Raw genomic sequence first — 16,041 nt, forward strand, 5'->3', positions numbered from 1 at the left:
TTACAGACGCTAGGACACATTTCTCTATATAGGACACTTTTGCAAAACTCTTGACACAGTGAGCACAACAGAAGTCTATGTGGGCTGAACTAGGGATCAATTCTCTTTGTTTTGGCACAAAATGCATTTAATGATTACATCTCTCAAATTTCATCAATTCTTTTCTCACTCAGACACAACAACTGACAAAATTATTTGGACATACAGGACATTTTGCACATGCTGCGTGCTGCGTGTCCATTTGTGTGTAAAGCTCTGTGTGTGTGTGTGTGTGTGTGTGTGTGTGCGTGTGTGTGTGTGTGTGTGTGCGTGAGACACATTCAAAGGTTACTTCTATCATATAATAGCAGACAAACATTTTTTTATTAAGTTTTTGTTCCAGTCACATACATTTAAATGTTTTAATATCTATTACATTTGGCACTGCGTATATTATTTCACCATCTGTACACTAATATAATGTGTGGATGTGCGTGTCCATGGGTGGGGCTGTGTCGGTGTGGTAATGTGGGCTGGTGTGGCTACAGTGCCAGGGCTGAATTTTTGTCCCAGTCCGCCCCTGCTACCCACTGCGCCACCTTGACGTCCTTTGCTTGATTTATTAATTAAAAACGAATGGACCAGTTTCTCCATCTGATGTATGCCTGTTTGTAATATTTTACAAATTGAATAAAGTGCCCTGCTAGTCTACTTGTCGACTTGATTGTCGATCTCACATCTCTCAGATTTTTTAAAACTGTGTGTTAAAACTGTGTGTGTGCATGATTGCCTGTGTGTGTTTATATCGTTTATGAGGACATAAATGTGGGTAATGACCTGGGTATTACAATGAAAGCATGTTTTATGTGCACATTTTCTTGTATCCTCAATTTTTTAAGACTAAAAAATCATACTAACCTCTGTTTTCTGAAATAAAATAAAAAACACAGGGTTTTTTTAGGGTTGGGCTAGGGCAAGGGAATAGAATATACAGAATAAAAATTATTCCAAAGTTTCCATAAGCAGCAAACAAACGTTTATGTTTCAGTAGGCTAATATTAAATATTTGAAGATGCTGTAAACTAAATCATTATGATGTAATCATTTAACCGTTTAGTATTTATGCAAACTTTCGGGTATGGATTTAATTAACCATTTGTGCTTTCTGTTTTTTTTTTTAAACAATTTAATTGTGTGATTTACCTTGATGTGGTCAACGATCACTTTTGGTGTCTTTTATTTTGTAAGAAAATAAAACTGAACTTCCTGTTTGTGTTCGGAAGGCTAACGCTGACTTCACGTAGCTGCTGAACGCGGATTCAGACAGACAGCTGCTGCTGCTCACCTCAAAACTTACCACAAATCTCACATATGAGCTTGACTGAAACCTTAAAGAGATAAATAGACCCGTTTCAGCCGAACCCTCCATCTGAAAGCTTTTGTTAGAGCTTTGTTAGCTCTGTATTCTTATAAAACACCGGTGAAGTTGCTAACAGCTGATTGCTAGCTACAGCTAGTGGTCATAACATCCCGAAACAGCAGCAGCAGCAGCATCATCATCATCATCATCTCTCCACATGCTGCCGACCACTGAATGGAATAAAGCTTCCTTCATTTGGACCATGGTGCCTCTTCATAACTGCTGTTAAAGTCATAAAGTAGCACTTAAAACCTGCTGTGAGTATTAAAGCCAGTTTAGATGAATGTCCATTGTCTGATGTGTTCCCCCTTGAGCTGTTGTTCAGAGTTTTGTGTTGTTTTTGACAGCTGTAAAAATGATCATTGTGGGTTATGATAGTTTTGGTGAATGTGGAATAAAAGTGACACCCTATTTCTTATATATGTTTAATATATGTTTTTATTCTTTACTCAGGAGTGAGTGATGACTGTGTGTTGATGCCTCAAACAAGAGGGTCAGGACAGAGGGAGTGAGTTTATTACCGTCCCTTGGTGGATATCTCACTTTCCTGGACATGATGAGTCCACGACGGAAGGTCACCAGGACTCATAGTTTGGGCGGAGGAACGTTCAGCTCTCTTGGACATGAGGAACCCAAAGACTACATAAATGAGCTCTCACATGAGGTGCTCTGCCACATATTCCGGTCAGCACAGCATCTTAACATCCCAACCAGTGCTCAAAGTGTACATACTGTCTAGGGCTGAGCGATATAATAGAAATCTCAAATTATCATATACAGTGCTCAGCATAATTGAGTACACGCCATTTTGAAAATGAATATTTTTATCGATTTCTCAGTGAATGTGGGTAATATATATTGGTGCATTTGAACAAAACTGACCATATTTAGAAATGGAAAGATAATACATTTAAATTCATGCAAAAAAAAAATATTTTCCTTAATATAAATTTGAGCTACAAAGTTTTTAACCATTATTGTGGGTTATTTTGTTAGATTAGCTCCATATTTGGCTTCAATACTGACTTAACTAATGTATATGCACAAATATAAAAAAATATAATATTGTTCTTATAGCTTTTTATAGAAAATTTTAATTGAAATGAGAGATTCGTGGGGGGTGTTCTCCAGATAACAATATAGTACTATTTTTTTTTTTGTAATTTTAATAAGGTAATAGTTTTTTATATATATTAACCACATTTAAAGAACTTTTTTTTATTTTATATTTATTAAGCGTATACTCAGAAATGGACTCAATCCTATATGATCACATTTCCTATTTTATTTAGAACTGTTATTTAGAAATGTTTTAATAAAAAATGTAGAAATAGAAAATAAAAAACACTATTCATAAACAAATGATTACAGGTTTAACATAAAAATAAAAAATATTGCTAAATAAAATGCAAAAAGTAAAAATTGTGCATTCAAGATTGCAACTTTTTCACAATCCTGTTATTCACGTTTCTGTCTACATCCCCACAACTGCATGTAATATTGTGCACTCATATAAATGATGAAAAAGTATTACCATAAACAGTGTGCTTTATGAAAATGTTAGAGCATATAATATAAGCATTTTTATTTTGTCCATACAGTATATATATCAGCATATTGCACTGCCCTAATCCTAACTGCAATTTTCATATATTAGCAATTCCATATTTATTTTTAGTGCTGTCATAGATTCAAATTGCAGTAGTTTTTCCCTTGAATTATGATGCATAAGTCCGTCTCCCCGCAGATACTTGCCCATGCAGGACATAATGTGCATGGAGTGTCTGTCGCGGAAGCTGCGGGAGGCGGTAACTCTGTATTTGCGGGTGGTGAAGGTGGTGGACCTTTGTGCCAGCCGGTGGTGGGAGTACATGCCCTCAGGTAGGCTTCGCTGTTAAATGGGAAATGTCATTACTAATATCATAGCTGGATTTCCAAAAACCAGTTGCAGGCACGGTTTATTTATGGCATGTTCACACTTGCTTTGTTAGTGTGGTACACTTAGATTAGATTAGATTAGATTCAAGTTATTGTCATCACACATGTACAAGTACAAGGCAACGAAATGCAGGACTTAATAAGTGTGTATAAGATTATACAGGTATAAGATTCTGAAGGTATGATAACCTTGGATAAAAATGTCTTCATTATTTTCAAAAACAGTGATTTACAATTTAAAATGGCATCTTTGCGTATCTTTTCTGCTGGAGATACTGTTGACCTAAAAAACAAAAACAAAAATCGTATGTATACTGTAAGAGCGTTATGGGAGAAAATTTTGGCGGTTTTAAAACCTTGACTTTTCCAAACTGCCGTATACCTTGAAAACGGTTATCATCCCATGCCTAGTATAAGTGTGAACACAAAAATCATTTAAAAAAATGAACAATGATTGCTGAGTAACTGTCCCTTTTTACTTTCAAATAAACACTGTTATAGTTGAACTGACATATGAGAGCAACATGAAACAAAATATCTCAAGCAATTAAAACTGATGTCGTAAGATGTGACCACAAATAGGAACGAATGCTTAAAGGGGGGTGCAGAGTAATTTCTGCATTCAGAGTTTTCCACAGTGGTAAACAATTTGAGTGCCATGCAAATCATAGGTCAAGTGTTAAAAAAATATTTGCATGATTGAGTATTTCTTTGTCAAAATTGCACAATATAAAAGGTAATTTTATTGTAATTATTGTTTTCAGTTGTATATTTATATTTAGATGAAAAAATTATAGTGTGAATGCCAATTGAACACACTCTAACTAGTTGGTGCCAGATGTTTTCTCTGATAAATAGTTTTAAGAGATGTAGCCTTTGTTATAATTTAACTTAAAATAAGGCACAATCCAAGGTATGACTCTCAATTCAATTCAATTCACCTTTATTTGTATAGCGCTTATACAATGTAGATTGTGTCAAAGCAGCTTCACATAAAAAAAAATAAATAAAAAACTCTGCTTCTGAAAGATATCATACTTATTAACCTGATATGGTAAAACCCTGACCAAGAGTCATTTTGCAAGTTTCTGCCAGAGTTGATCTCTCTACCATGTGTGTTTGTGTATTAAACATTTTTCATTAGACTTTCAGTTAGGGCTTGGCGAGTAATTGAAATCGACATACAAAACCTATAATCGATTTAATTTTTCCAGGTGAATTTTTTTCAATTTCTTTCCCTGCTGTGTGTGGTGTCACATGACCCTGCTCTGTTAAGGCTGATTTACAAGAGTTATTTTGTTTAGAAGAGATACTGCTTATTTTCTACTTTTAATATGAAAAACATTGAAAATATTTTTTTTCCAAAGGTGCAAGTTATTTATTTCCACTTTAATATAAAAAAAGAGTGACTGTTAGTTTTACGCAACATGTGTTTTAATTTCAGTTGTACAACTTTGATGTTCAATGAATAAACATAGATAATAGATCAAGTATTCATTCGTTCAGAAATCTCTCACTTGTAATATGTGAGCATATTTAGTGTACAAAACCAGTGAACTATGTTCATTACTATGTACATTAATCGCAATCAAGTTAAAATGTTCAATTAATCGAGATTTATGTTTAAGGCCAAATCACCCAGCACTACTTTTAGTATAATTTGTGTTACCATAACTATAGTACACTTAAAACTAAATTGATGCTTATATCTATTGAACAAGATAGATATACAAATATTTATTTCTGTATGAATGATGTAAAATTATGTGGATTATTTTTTAAATGGTAAAAAATTCCATTTAAAAAATGGTCCAAGTCTGTGAATCTAACACAACACCTAAAACCATAATATGTACACATTTACAGAGGTGGCCAAATAAGTTGAATTAGTTGAAAATAGCTCTGAGCACAACAAATATCAGATAAAGTGTTTTTATCTACTTTTAATATTTGGTATGTTCACATTCTTCAGCCTTGACAGCAGCACATCTGTCCATAATAGTGTCAGTATATTTTGTGACATTGACAGCCATAAAAAGCCTACCTTGCTTGTTTGTTTGTAATGAGAATACCCTAGATCTTCTTATGATGGCTTTATTCTATGGTATATAGAGCTTAATAATAACTTGGCAGATATTTAATTTGCTTGATGGGTATTGTTGTTGAAAAGCAACTGAAACCTCTAAAAAATTTGTCAAGTGTTCTAATTATTATAGCCACCACTGTAAATTCTATTGTTTAAACTGACATGTGTATATCTCAGGTTTCACAGACTCCAGTTTCCTCATGCTAATGAAGAAGATGCCTGATTTGGAGCAGCTGTATGGTCTTCATCCACGTTACCTAGAGAGAAGGAGGGTCAGAGGTTATGAGGCCTTCAGTATTCCCGGTGTTTTAGAAGCTCTACAGGCTTGTCCCAACCTTATAGTGAGTCCATAGCCATTTCATTTTATGGAGGAGGTTGTCAGTTATCTTTGTTTTCAGAAATGAGCCTGATATTTGCACTTCCAGGGTGTGGAGACATCGCATTTGGAGCTGGTGGAGGCCGTATGGAACTACATGCCTCAGGTTCACATTTTAGGGAAGTTCAGGAACCGGAATGGGGCCTTTCCTATTCCCTCAGAGAACAAACTCACCATTCCAGCTGCAGCTAAAATCCAGACCCTCCATCTTGTTGGTGAGTTTTAGAATGCTTTCATTTGGCAAACTATTTTCCATTAGTGCTGGGGAAAAATTTGCTTTTTTAGTTAATCCTTTTGGATTTTTTAAGTGGTCGTTTAGATATATGGATATATAAATAAATTCACAACATACTGTACATAACATACTGTATACAAAAACAGTGTATTCTATTTTCTAGTTTTAAGGGGGAGTGGAGTTCGGGTCAATCAACCAAGATTATTATTTTTTTGTTTCTAAAGCAGTCTGTTCCTGAAGGCACACCAACAGTACACAGTTTCAACCTCTCCCTAATCAAACACACCAGAATCAACTCATCAGAACATTAAAAGAGACTCCAAAACCTGAAATGAATGGGTCAGATAAGAGAGACATTCAAAATATGTACTGTTGGTGTGCCTCCTGGAACAGAGTTGGGAAACACTGCTCTAAACAAATCAGTGCAGCAGGCTAAAAACGCTGAATATGTTTTATAATTGTTTTTATACCTGTTGAATTGATTTGATCTATTTAAAGTCTGCATGTGTGTATAAACAGGGGGACTTTTACTTTGAAAAACCCCTATATTTTATAAAATGTATACTTATTCTGTTCATCTGATCAAATAGAGAGGTGACTTCTATTTAATAAAGTGTTCACTGATCGTTTTTAAAACGTATATCAATAGCAGTTTTATTAAATCTAGATTTGTGTCAGTAGAGATAAATCAAGTCTTGAGCTTTAATTGAATTGATTAAAGATGAGTTGGATCTTGAATTAATTTGGGAAATGTCATCTGAATCGATTCGTAGCCCTGTTTTCCATCATACATCTTGCTTACATTGTCACAAACCATTCTGTTTTTTCCCCACCCTTTAGGTGTCAATGTGCCAGAAATCCCCTGTCTGTCCATGCTCAGGCACCTGTACCTGAAATGGGTGCGGCTCACTAAACCTCAGCCCTTCAAAGACTTTCTCTGTGTTAACTTGCGCACGTTCGTCATGAGAAACTGCGCCGGTCCCACTAATTCTCTTAAGTATGTGCCTCTGGTCACCGGTTTGGCCTCTGCCCGCAACCTAGAGCAGCTGGAGCTGGTGAGGGTGCCCTTCTTAGGGGGACTGATTCAGCATGTGGTGGAGGATAGTTGGAGGTCAGGTACGAAGAACATTTTGTTAGCTCCTTGTAAATACAACCTCAAATCAGAAAAAGCCGGGACAGTATAGAGTAGTGGTTTCTAAATTTACTTTGACTTGTATTTCATTACAGACTATACAACAAACATTATGTAATGTGTTCCTCGTGATTTTTATTGTTTGTTTGTTTTAAATAAACACAAATAAAAATTTTTTTTGCAACTCATTTAAAAAAGTTGGAACAGTAAAGCATTTACCACTTTGTAATGTTGCCATTACTTTTCACAACACTTAACAGACGTTTAGGGACTGAAGACACCAAGTGATGAAGTGTTTCAGGTGTAATTTAGTCCCATTCTTCCTGTAATCAAGTCTTAAGATGGGCAACAGTACGGGGTCTTCGTTGTCGCATTTTGTACTTTAAAACGCTCCACACGTTCTTTATCGGAGACAGCTCGGGACTGCAGACAGGCCAATCAAGTTAGAATGTGTTACAGGTCTGGATGACAGGAAAGGATGTATATTTACAATTGAAATGAAGTTGAGCAGATAAAAACATTTTCCTATTGTCATACAAGTCAAAGTAAATTTAGAAATCACTACTTACTTTTTTTATTTGCATTTTTCCATACTGTCCCATCCTTTTCTGATTTGGGCTTGTGTGAGGCATATCACCGTTGCTGAATAGAAATTGTATTGTAGTCAACTGCAATTTAGAATTTGAAAAATCTTCTCAATCTTACTCCCAAATGATGATTTGGCTGTGTCTATTAAACTTAATTAATAGGCTTAGTTTATAGGCTATGTCTATTAAACTTTTGATAATCATTTAGTCTCTGCACCGTACCTCTGCATTTGGTGTAGACTTGGTGTAAATCACCTTTGCAAAGTTACTAAGTCATCTGTAATTAAATAATTGTTATGAGTAATCCAGTGAAATCATTCACTTAAACCAGTTTTTAATAACCTTCAAAATATTTTAATTCAAAATGGACTGAAGCAATTATATTTTTTCTTAAAATATACACATAATAATTGTAAATCACATAATTGTCTATCAATCCAGAATCCTGCAGCTCTTCGTTAATGTTGTTTTTTCAATTCTTATATATATATATTTTTTTCATACTCAAGTATTGTTTTGTCTAAGTATTTCAAACAAGAAATTTGTATGTTAAGTCTGAGACATTTTTTTTCTCTTCTAGGGGGTTTTCGTAATTTGCACACAATTGTATTTGGTGCCTGTAAAAATGCACTTGAAGTGGATCTGGGTTACCTCATCATTACTGCTGCTCGCAGGTAAATCAGTTTAAAGAACGTTATAAACTAACATTTCCTGTGGAAAATCAGAGATGTTGACAGAATCTACTCTGGTTGTCCAGGTTGCATGAAGTTCGCATCCAGCCTTCCTTAACCAAAGATGGGGTTTTCTCCGCGCTGAAGATGGCTGAACTGGAGTTCCCCCAGTTCGAGACTTTGCACCTTGGATATGTTGATGAGTTTCTGTTGCAATGCAAGTCATTGTTGTTATATGAAAGATCACATTTTATCTTGTGATACTTTTCCTAACAGTATCAAAAATGGTATCGAATATCAATATTTTTCTTGGTATCGTATCGAAGTTACAAAATTCAGTATCTTGACAACACTAGTGGGTTGTCAGATGATTTGAATGAAAGTGTGAAAGATCACATTTTACCATGTGATGCTTTTTCTCGCAGAATCGAAAACTGTATCGAATATCGATATTTTACTTGGTATCGTATCGAAGTTACAAATTCCAGTATCTTGACAACACTAATGGGTCGTCAGGTGATTTATATGAAAGTGTGAAAGATCACATTTTACCTTGCGATGCTTTTTCTCGCAGAATCGAAAACGTATCGAATATCGATATTTTACTTGGTATCATATCGAAGTTACAAATTCCAGTATCTTGACAACACTTATGGGTCGTCAGGTGATTTGTGTGAAAGATCATATTTTATCTTGTGATACTTTTTCTCGCAGTATCAAATATCGAAGTTACTAATTCAAGTATTGTAGAAACACTAGTGGGTAGTAAGATGGTTTGTATGAAAGTGTGGAGAATCACATTTTATCTTGTGATACTTTTCCTCGCAGTATTGATAATGGTATCGAATATCTTTTTTTTTGCCATCAAAGCGAAGTTACAAATTCCAGTATCTTGACAACACTAGTGGGTCGTCCAGTGATTTGTATGAGAGTGTTTGATTCATATAGATTGATTTTGTGATGTTTTAATGAACTTGTCAAAGTAGTTTTGGAAGTTTTAGTGAAATGGGATTGTCAGTACAGGTAAAGAGATCTTAGGTTTTGTTAAATATATTTTCATTAGTGTTTTGATGATTAACAGAAGCCAAAGATTGGGTTTGGAACTGCACGAGTATTAGAAAATGATGACATTTGTTTTGGGGAGGGGTAAGGGTGAACTAGTAGTCCTTAAATTACCTGCTCTGTTGTTTCACACAGGTAACATGAGCCATTCAGAGCTAGTGAAATACGGTCTTGCTGATGTGATTGAGAATCCAGGAATCATCACAGACATTGGAATGAAGGCTGTTAATGAAGTGTTTACCTCCATCAAGTATCTGGTTATTTATAACTGCCCACATCTTCACAACCCACACAACTGGATCACAGGTAATGGGTTCATCATCATTTATGCATATGCTTCGTAAGCTGAGAATGATTGTACTTAGACTGTTTTATGTTTTATTTAAGAGTGACCATTTCCATCTGCAGTGTCTGAATTGTCTAGGGCGCTATGAAATCTGCCTTATTTTTTCCCCAAATCATAATTTTTACAGCGTTTCGGGGTTTTTACTTAAAATTTTGTTCAAATGACATACTTTTGGATATTTGTTTAAAGCAGAGGCTTCACAAAAGTTAACATTTTAAAATAATTTTATTACTTTAATTGTTTAATTTTAGCTTTATTTAAATAATAAACAGTATTCTAAAGTAATTCTTCAAAATGTAGGAATTAAATTTTGGCAAACAAATTGTTACACGAGGTTTACTGTTGAAATGAAAAGGAGGAGGAGCAGTGTGTAACAATTTCATGAAAAACCTAACTTGGTTCTTTATGTTCATTTTATTTTTATGTTGTTATCATTAATATTCACACACACTGTACAGCCTTTTTTACTTTTAAAGGGGACCTATTATGCAAATATTACTTTTATAAGAGGTTTAAGCACAGTTGTGTGGCAACAGTTTGTTAATAGAATCAGCTTATAATCAGCTTCTAATGAAAAAAAATGTATAATGTTTTTTAATGACCACACTTCATTAAAACAGTCTGCAGATACACTTTATTTGACATTCTCCCTTTGCCCATGTCATCAGAGGGTGAAAGCCCCGCTCATTAGTGACGATCTCTCTCTTATTAGCATAGGATGTTAGTCTTGTTTTTGAATTTGCTATTATGCTGACACACAGGCATTCGTAGCTCCACCCTCTTCTAAAAAGAGCACAATCTAAAGCACAAGAATTTAAAATGGCACAATTAAGATCAAAGCCTAAAAGGGGCAGTTTCAAAAAGTTATAAAACATTATTTGTTGGGTAATTTGAGCTGAAACTTCACATTCTAGGGAAATCAGAGACTTATTTTACATCTTGTAAAAGTGCAAAATAGGTGCCCTTTAATCTTAAATTTGTCATATTTTTTACGATAATACCTTACATAATCTTATTTTACAGTCTAGTTTTATTATAATATATTTTAATTACAATAATTTAACCTATGCAATTACCTCAGACTATTAATACATTCTTTGGTAAAAAAAAAAAAAAACTATAATGTACATACTTGCTAAATAAAGTGAAATCATTTTTTAAGTAAATTTTTTTTCTCTGTATTTTCTAAATTGTAGAAATCATATGTCTCTAAATGGCCTAGTCGATGAACATTTGATTTGAACCATATTGAAGTTTTTGAAAATGTCTTTTCGGTTGCAGACCACTCTCGCTGGAGTCGGCTGGTGGACCTCACTCTGGTGCGCTGTCATGCTATCAAGCTGGAGTCATTCAGTCAGTTCATTGAGCTTCTTCCCAGCCTGGAATTCATCTCTCTGGACCAGATGTTTCGTGAACCTCCCAAGGTAAGCATGACACTTTCGACCAATAAAAACGTAGTTGACAGTCATGTGCATTCTTTGACTAGACACTGTCACTTTAATTAGGTTTGTGGTACATAAACAATTTTGGATCTTTTCTCCAATATAAACCTCATCTATACCACAAAAATTGAAAAGTAATAAGCTATGCTACTGTTTTGTTTACCATAGGGATGTGCCCGTGTGGGACTCAGTGCAGGCACTGGTATTGGTGTATCGTCTGCTCTCGTCAGTAATCAGAATTCCAACAATGATAATGACAACAATAACAACAACAATCACCAGAACAATAACGATGCAAACATACCACCAAACAACAACGACAATCAGGTCGAAAATGTGCCTCAGCAAAACCACCGTGGCCAGGAAGGTACGTATTTAGACTAGTAGGTTTTATTTTAAGAATGATAAATTAATGTATTAAGGAAATTTGAATTGATCAAAAGGGAAAATACAGATGTTTTTGACTAGCAAAATTTTTACAAAGATCATTTAAATATAAAGACGCACAAGTCACATTTCTAACATTTTAGAAATCAGAGACTTATTTCACATCTTGTAAAAAGAGAGCAAAATAGGTGCCCTTTAATCTTAAATTTGTCGTATTTTTTACGATAATACCTTACATAATCTTATTTTACTGTCTAGTTTTATTATAATATGTTTTAATTACAATAACTTAACTCATGCAACTAACTCAGACTATCGATATATTCTTTGGTAAATAAACTATAGTGTACATACTTGCTAAATAAAGTGAAACCATTTTTCAAGTAATATTTTTCTCTGTATTTTTCTAATTGCAGAAATCATATGTCTCTAAATAAAGAGACACAAGTGCTAAATAAAGACACACAAGTCACATTTCTAACATTTTAAATAAATCAAAACAGGTTACAGAAGGATTATGTGACACTGAAAACTGTATAAAGGGTTGCAGAAAATTCTGCTTTATCATCAGAGGAATAAATAGCTATTTAAAATATATTCAAATAGATCACAGTTGGTTTTAAATTGTAATAATTATTACAAATATTAAAATTTTTCCTCTATATTTTATCATACAAACATGCAGCCTTTGTTATTATAGGAGACTTTTATCAAAAAAACAAAATAACCAATTAAAATGTTTCACCTACATGTTTTTGAATGGTAATGTATGTCTAGTCTTTGATTATTATTTGGTTACTGAAAGATATGAAATGACTTCTCATGCCTTCGATCAGAAATTCCAGTTGTGGACGGCATGGTGGCAGAAAACATGGAGCCCGAGCCGGTTCTTGTGGCTCCCAATCCACAGGAGGAGACCCAGAGTTCCAGCCAGACTACAAACCCTTCGCTTGAGCAGGACGAGGAACAAGCAGGTCTGAAGAAATCATACAAACACTCAAAAAAATGACATTTGCTGTTTGTTCAAATTACTTATTTAAATTAAGCTTAAACAACACAATCCTTGGCGTTTTGTATGCAACAATGGAATTGTTTTATGTTCAATCCACTTAAATTTGTACAAATTAACAAGTGAACTTAATTTCTTCATGTTGTCTCATCACAAATCGTTTGTGTGGAACCCGGCATTTTTTACAGCGAATAATGCGAATGCAAACAGGCAGGGTGTGCTTGTGACATTTACATTTGTTTTTTATAACTTTACTCAGGGCCTAGTGGCGTTCAGACATCGGTAAAGAAGCCGTCTGTGGTGGTGTCGGACTCGGACAGTGAGGATGAGTACAGTCCAGTCAGGACTCCGGCTGCTGCGCGCTCTCAAGGCCAGTACCCGGAGACAGAGGCACAGGGCAAGAGCAGCACCGCTGGGACACCAAATGGTAATGAATGTTTAAAATCCTCATAACTAGAACTAGTCGAAATAGTTATTGCATACAGGTCAATCAGGGCTCTAGACTTACTTTTTGCACTGGCTTTTTGACTAACTTGTGCATCTAACTTTTTTTCTAAGGTGGACCAGCACAAAAGTTTGTTGCAGCCAAAATTTTGACCACATTACATTTAACATAACTCCCTTCACTATCTCTGATTGGTTGAAACAAGAACATAGGCCTAACGTGTGTCTGTTCTTTAACCTCAGTCACTGAAACATTGCATTATTTATTTATTGCCCTCAAATGGCTGGTCGCACCAGCGCAACCTCAGGATTTTTTTTGTTGCACCATCGAGAAATTAGTGTGCACATGCAACCAAATTGGTCGCACTCTAGAGCCCTGTAAATGGATAGTGTATAAGTAACCATGGAATAGTTTTGCATTGAGCCATGTTTCTTGTTTCCCTATGTACAATATGTGAGGTATTTACAGAGCATTATATCCGCTATACCATAAATAGTTGTTGTTGTTGTTGTTGTTTTTGTTTTTGCTGCTGCTGGTCCTTTTTTCATTATACTTCTCTCCCATTTTTATTTCTGATGGAAAGGGGACCAATGGGATTGTAAGCTTTATAAAGAATGTATTTGTATAACTAACATAAAATAACATAATTGAGTGTGAATTAGGCATTAAAACCTCCAAACTTTTCTGCTATACCATTCCTAAGGTATGTGTAAGATTTTTATTTACTTGTTTTTTTAGGACAACTATCTTCAGCAGCAAAGAAATCCAAAGATGCCTGTTTAAATTGTAAAGAAATCTGTGTTATTGAAACTAATGAAGACAGCAGATGTTTACTGCTCCAGAATATTATAAATGTTTCTAAAAATAAAATATATTGTTTCTTTTTTTTACTCAGACATTTAAAAAGAACATATTTTAGAGCAGTAATCACAATACAGTGAAACCGTGATTATTTTTATCCGAGGTTATCATACCGTCAGAATCTTATATCGCCCCATGCCTAATCTGAATGATGTAATGTGAAGCTGCATGTGACGTCTCTGGGGACCTGTTTGTACTGTTCTTTTTTTTAATTGATTTTATTTTATTTGACTTATTTATGGGGGGGTTTGTGCATATGTTAAAATAAAAAAAAGAAACATAGCCACTGCAGTTCTTAGTACTATATATATATAAATTTAAATTTACGATTGCTTGATTCAAATTGTATTATCTTTGTCCATATAAATATAAATATCTGTAATGTTGCTTCAGACCAGTATAAAATAGAAAGTAAATAAAAATCCTTTGTAGGAAAAGAAATCTTTATCTTTTATGCCCTGACTTTACATAATGTCAGATTTTTAGCATCCAAAAGTATCACAGATTTATGCAGATTGTAATTACATAAAATAAAAAATAAACATGTTTATTAGTAACTCCTTTTTAACATTATTTAACTTTATTATTAATATTTGTAATCATTCAGTAATTATTGTCAACATTTACAAGTACTGTATTAAAATCTGTTCATCCTTATCAGTTAAACCTGTTCTAACATAATGTTTTACTATTAAATAAACTTTTACGTAATTATTTTATATTCTAGAGGTTTCAATTATTTGATGCCCTTCAGCATTTTATTTTTACATTTTTATTATCAATTTAATTACATTAAAAATTCTGCTAGTTTCTGAGTAGGGGTGTTTTTTAAAATATATACATTTTTATTAGAAGTAGAAATTTCTACCCTGTAATCTTTTTTAAACTACCTTAACATGAATAAAATTATATACAGTACAAAAAAATTCCATTTCTATAAATCACACTCCAAATTAAGTACATGTGAATTAAATGAAGAATAAATTAATCATTAAAATAACAATAAATAAAATAAGAATTAAAATTAGTTTGGAAAAAAAACAAAATTATTAAATGATAAACTTTTCTGATCTTAATAGCTGGAATATGCTAATAATATATGTCGTATCCAAACAGGTAAAGGGAAAACTCCGCTGCGCAGACGTGGACCGCAGCCTCAGGAGCTCAGCTGTGAGAAAGGCTGTCAGGTGACCAGCGAGCAGATCAAGGCCGACATGAAGGCAGCCACTGAGACGGCTGAGCGCGGGGCCAGAGATAGAAACAGTGGACCCGCGCCTGCTTCAAACTACTCTGCCGGCAGCTGTGTTTGCTCCATCCGCTGGAGAGAGGACTCAGCCAATCAGGACGACCAGGGTGGAGCAGGAGACATGGTTAGGACCCGATGCACATGCAACAGATCTCGTTCCAGCTCTGAAAACAGGACTCGCAGTGGCCACGGCCTGCCAACAGGGGGCGACAACCATGGAGCAGAGGAGATGGAGGACAGACACTCAAACACTTCAGCCAGGACTCAGAGCTCCGTTGAGGGGCATAACAACAGGACTCCAGGCCACACTTCACATAGAGGCCCAACAGATGAGTTCCCTAGAAGACCCATCACTCGCGCCCGCAGCCGGCTGTCCTCTGTGCCTTTAGTTTGTGAGTCAGGTAAGAAGAGAGTAGAAGTTATACTACTTGTATTATGCATTAAAAGTAAAAAGAAAAGAAGCATGCTTTTGAGTATGTAACAGAAGAGTCCACATGAACAGGAAACTGCGACCTTTTTTTTTTCGTCTTGTGACTCTATTATGCCCCAAGTCTATGGCAAAACAACACAAGCATAATAAACGAAATAGGGTTGTGGGTGGTGGATTTCGCAAGGGAAACAAACAAAAAAAACTGATGCAAATGTTATGGGCCCCGGCCGTGGAGCTCGTAGACAGATTAAAAGGGCCTGAATAATCAGGAGAAACAAAATTACATTGAGACTTCAGTTTTTCCCCAGGTGCAGCTTAGTAGCATCTACATTCATATTATAGCAAACGTATCCTCACAGATCATTTTATGCAAAAATATCCTCACAAAT

At 34.8% G+C, this 16,041-nt stretch overlaps 1 protein-coding gene across 1 annotated transcript in view; it reads left to right on the plus strand.

Moving 5' to 3' along the window:
- Positions 1–1,860: 1,860 nt before the first annotated feature.
- fbxo38 (F-box protein 38) overlaps positions 1,861–16,041 on the plus strand; it is a 30,132-nt gene continuing 15,951 nt past the window's right edge. Inside the window, exons 1-13 of the mRNA XM_056472404.1 lie at positions 1,861–2,083; positions 3,147–3,280; positions 5,601–5,764; positions 5,849–6,014; positions 6,875–7,150; positions 8,334–8,427; positions 8,511–8,641; positions 9,622–9,792; positions 11,114–11,256; positions 11,443–11,641; positions 12,498–12,635; positions 12,930–13,097; positions 15,093–15,623. Coding sequence (XP_056328379.1) covers positions 1,953–2,083; positions 3,147–3,280; positions 5,601–5,764; positions 5,849–6,014; positions 6,875–7,150; positions 8,334–8,427; positions 8,511–8,641; positions 9,622–9,792; positions 11,114–11,256; positions 11,443–11,641; positions 12,498–12,635; positions 12,930–13,097; positions 15,093–15,623 — 2,446 coding nt within the window. The 5' untranslated portion in view covers positions 1,861–1,952. The remainder of the gene's footprint in view (positions 2,084–3,146; positions 3,281–5,600; positions 5,765–5,848; positions 6,015–6,874; positions 7,151–8,333; positions 8,428–8,510; positions 8,642–9,621; positions 9,793–11,113; positions 11,257–11,442; positions 11,642–12,497; positions 12,636–12,929; positions 13,098–15,092; positions 15,624–16,041) is intronic.

This window comes from Danio aesculapii, chromosome 14, assembly GCF_903798145.1.
Source record: "Danio aesculapii chromosome 14, fDanAes4.1, whole genome shotgun sequence".
NCBI classification, from domain to species: Eukaryota; Metazoa; Chordata; class Actinopteri; order Cypriniformes; family Danionidae; genus Danio; species Danio aesculapii.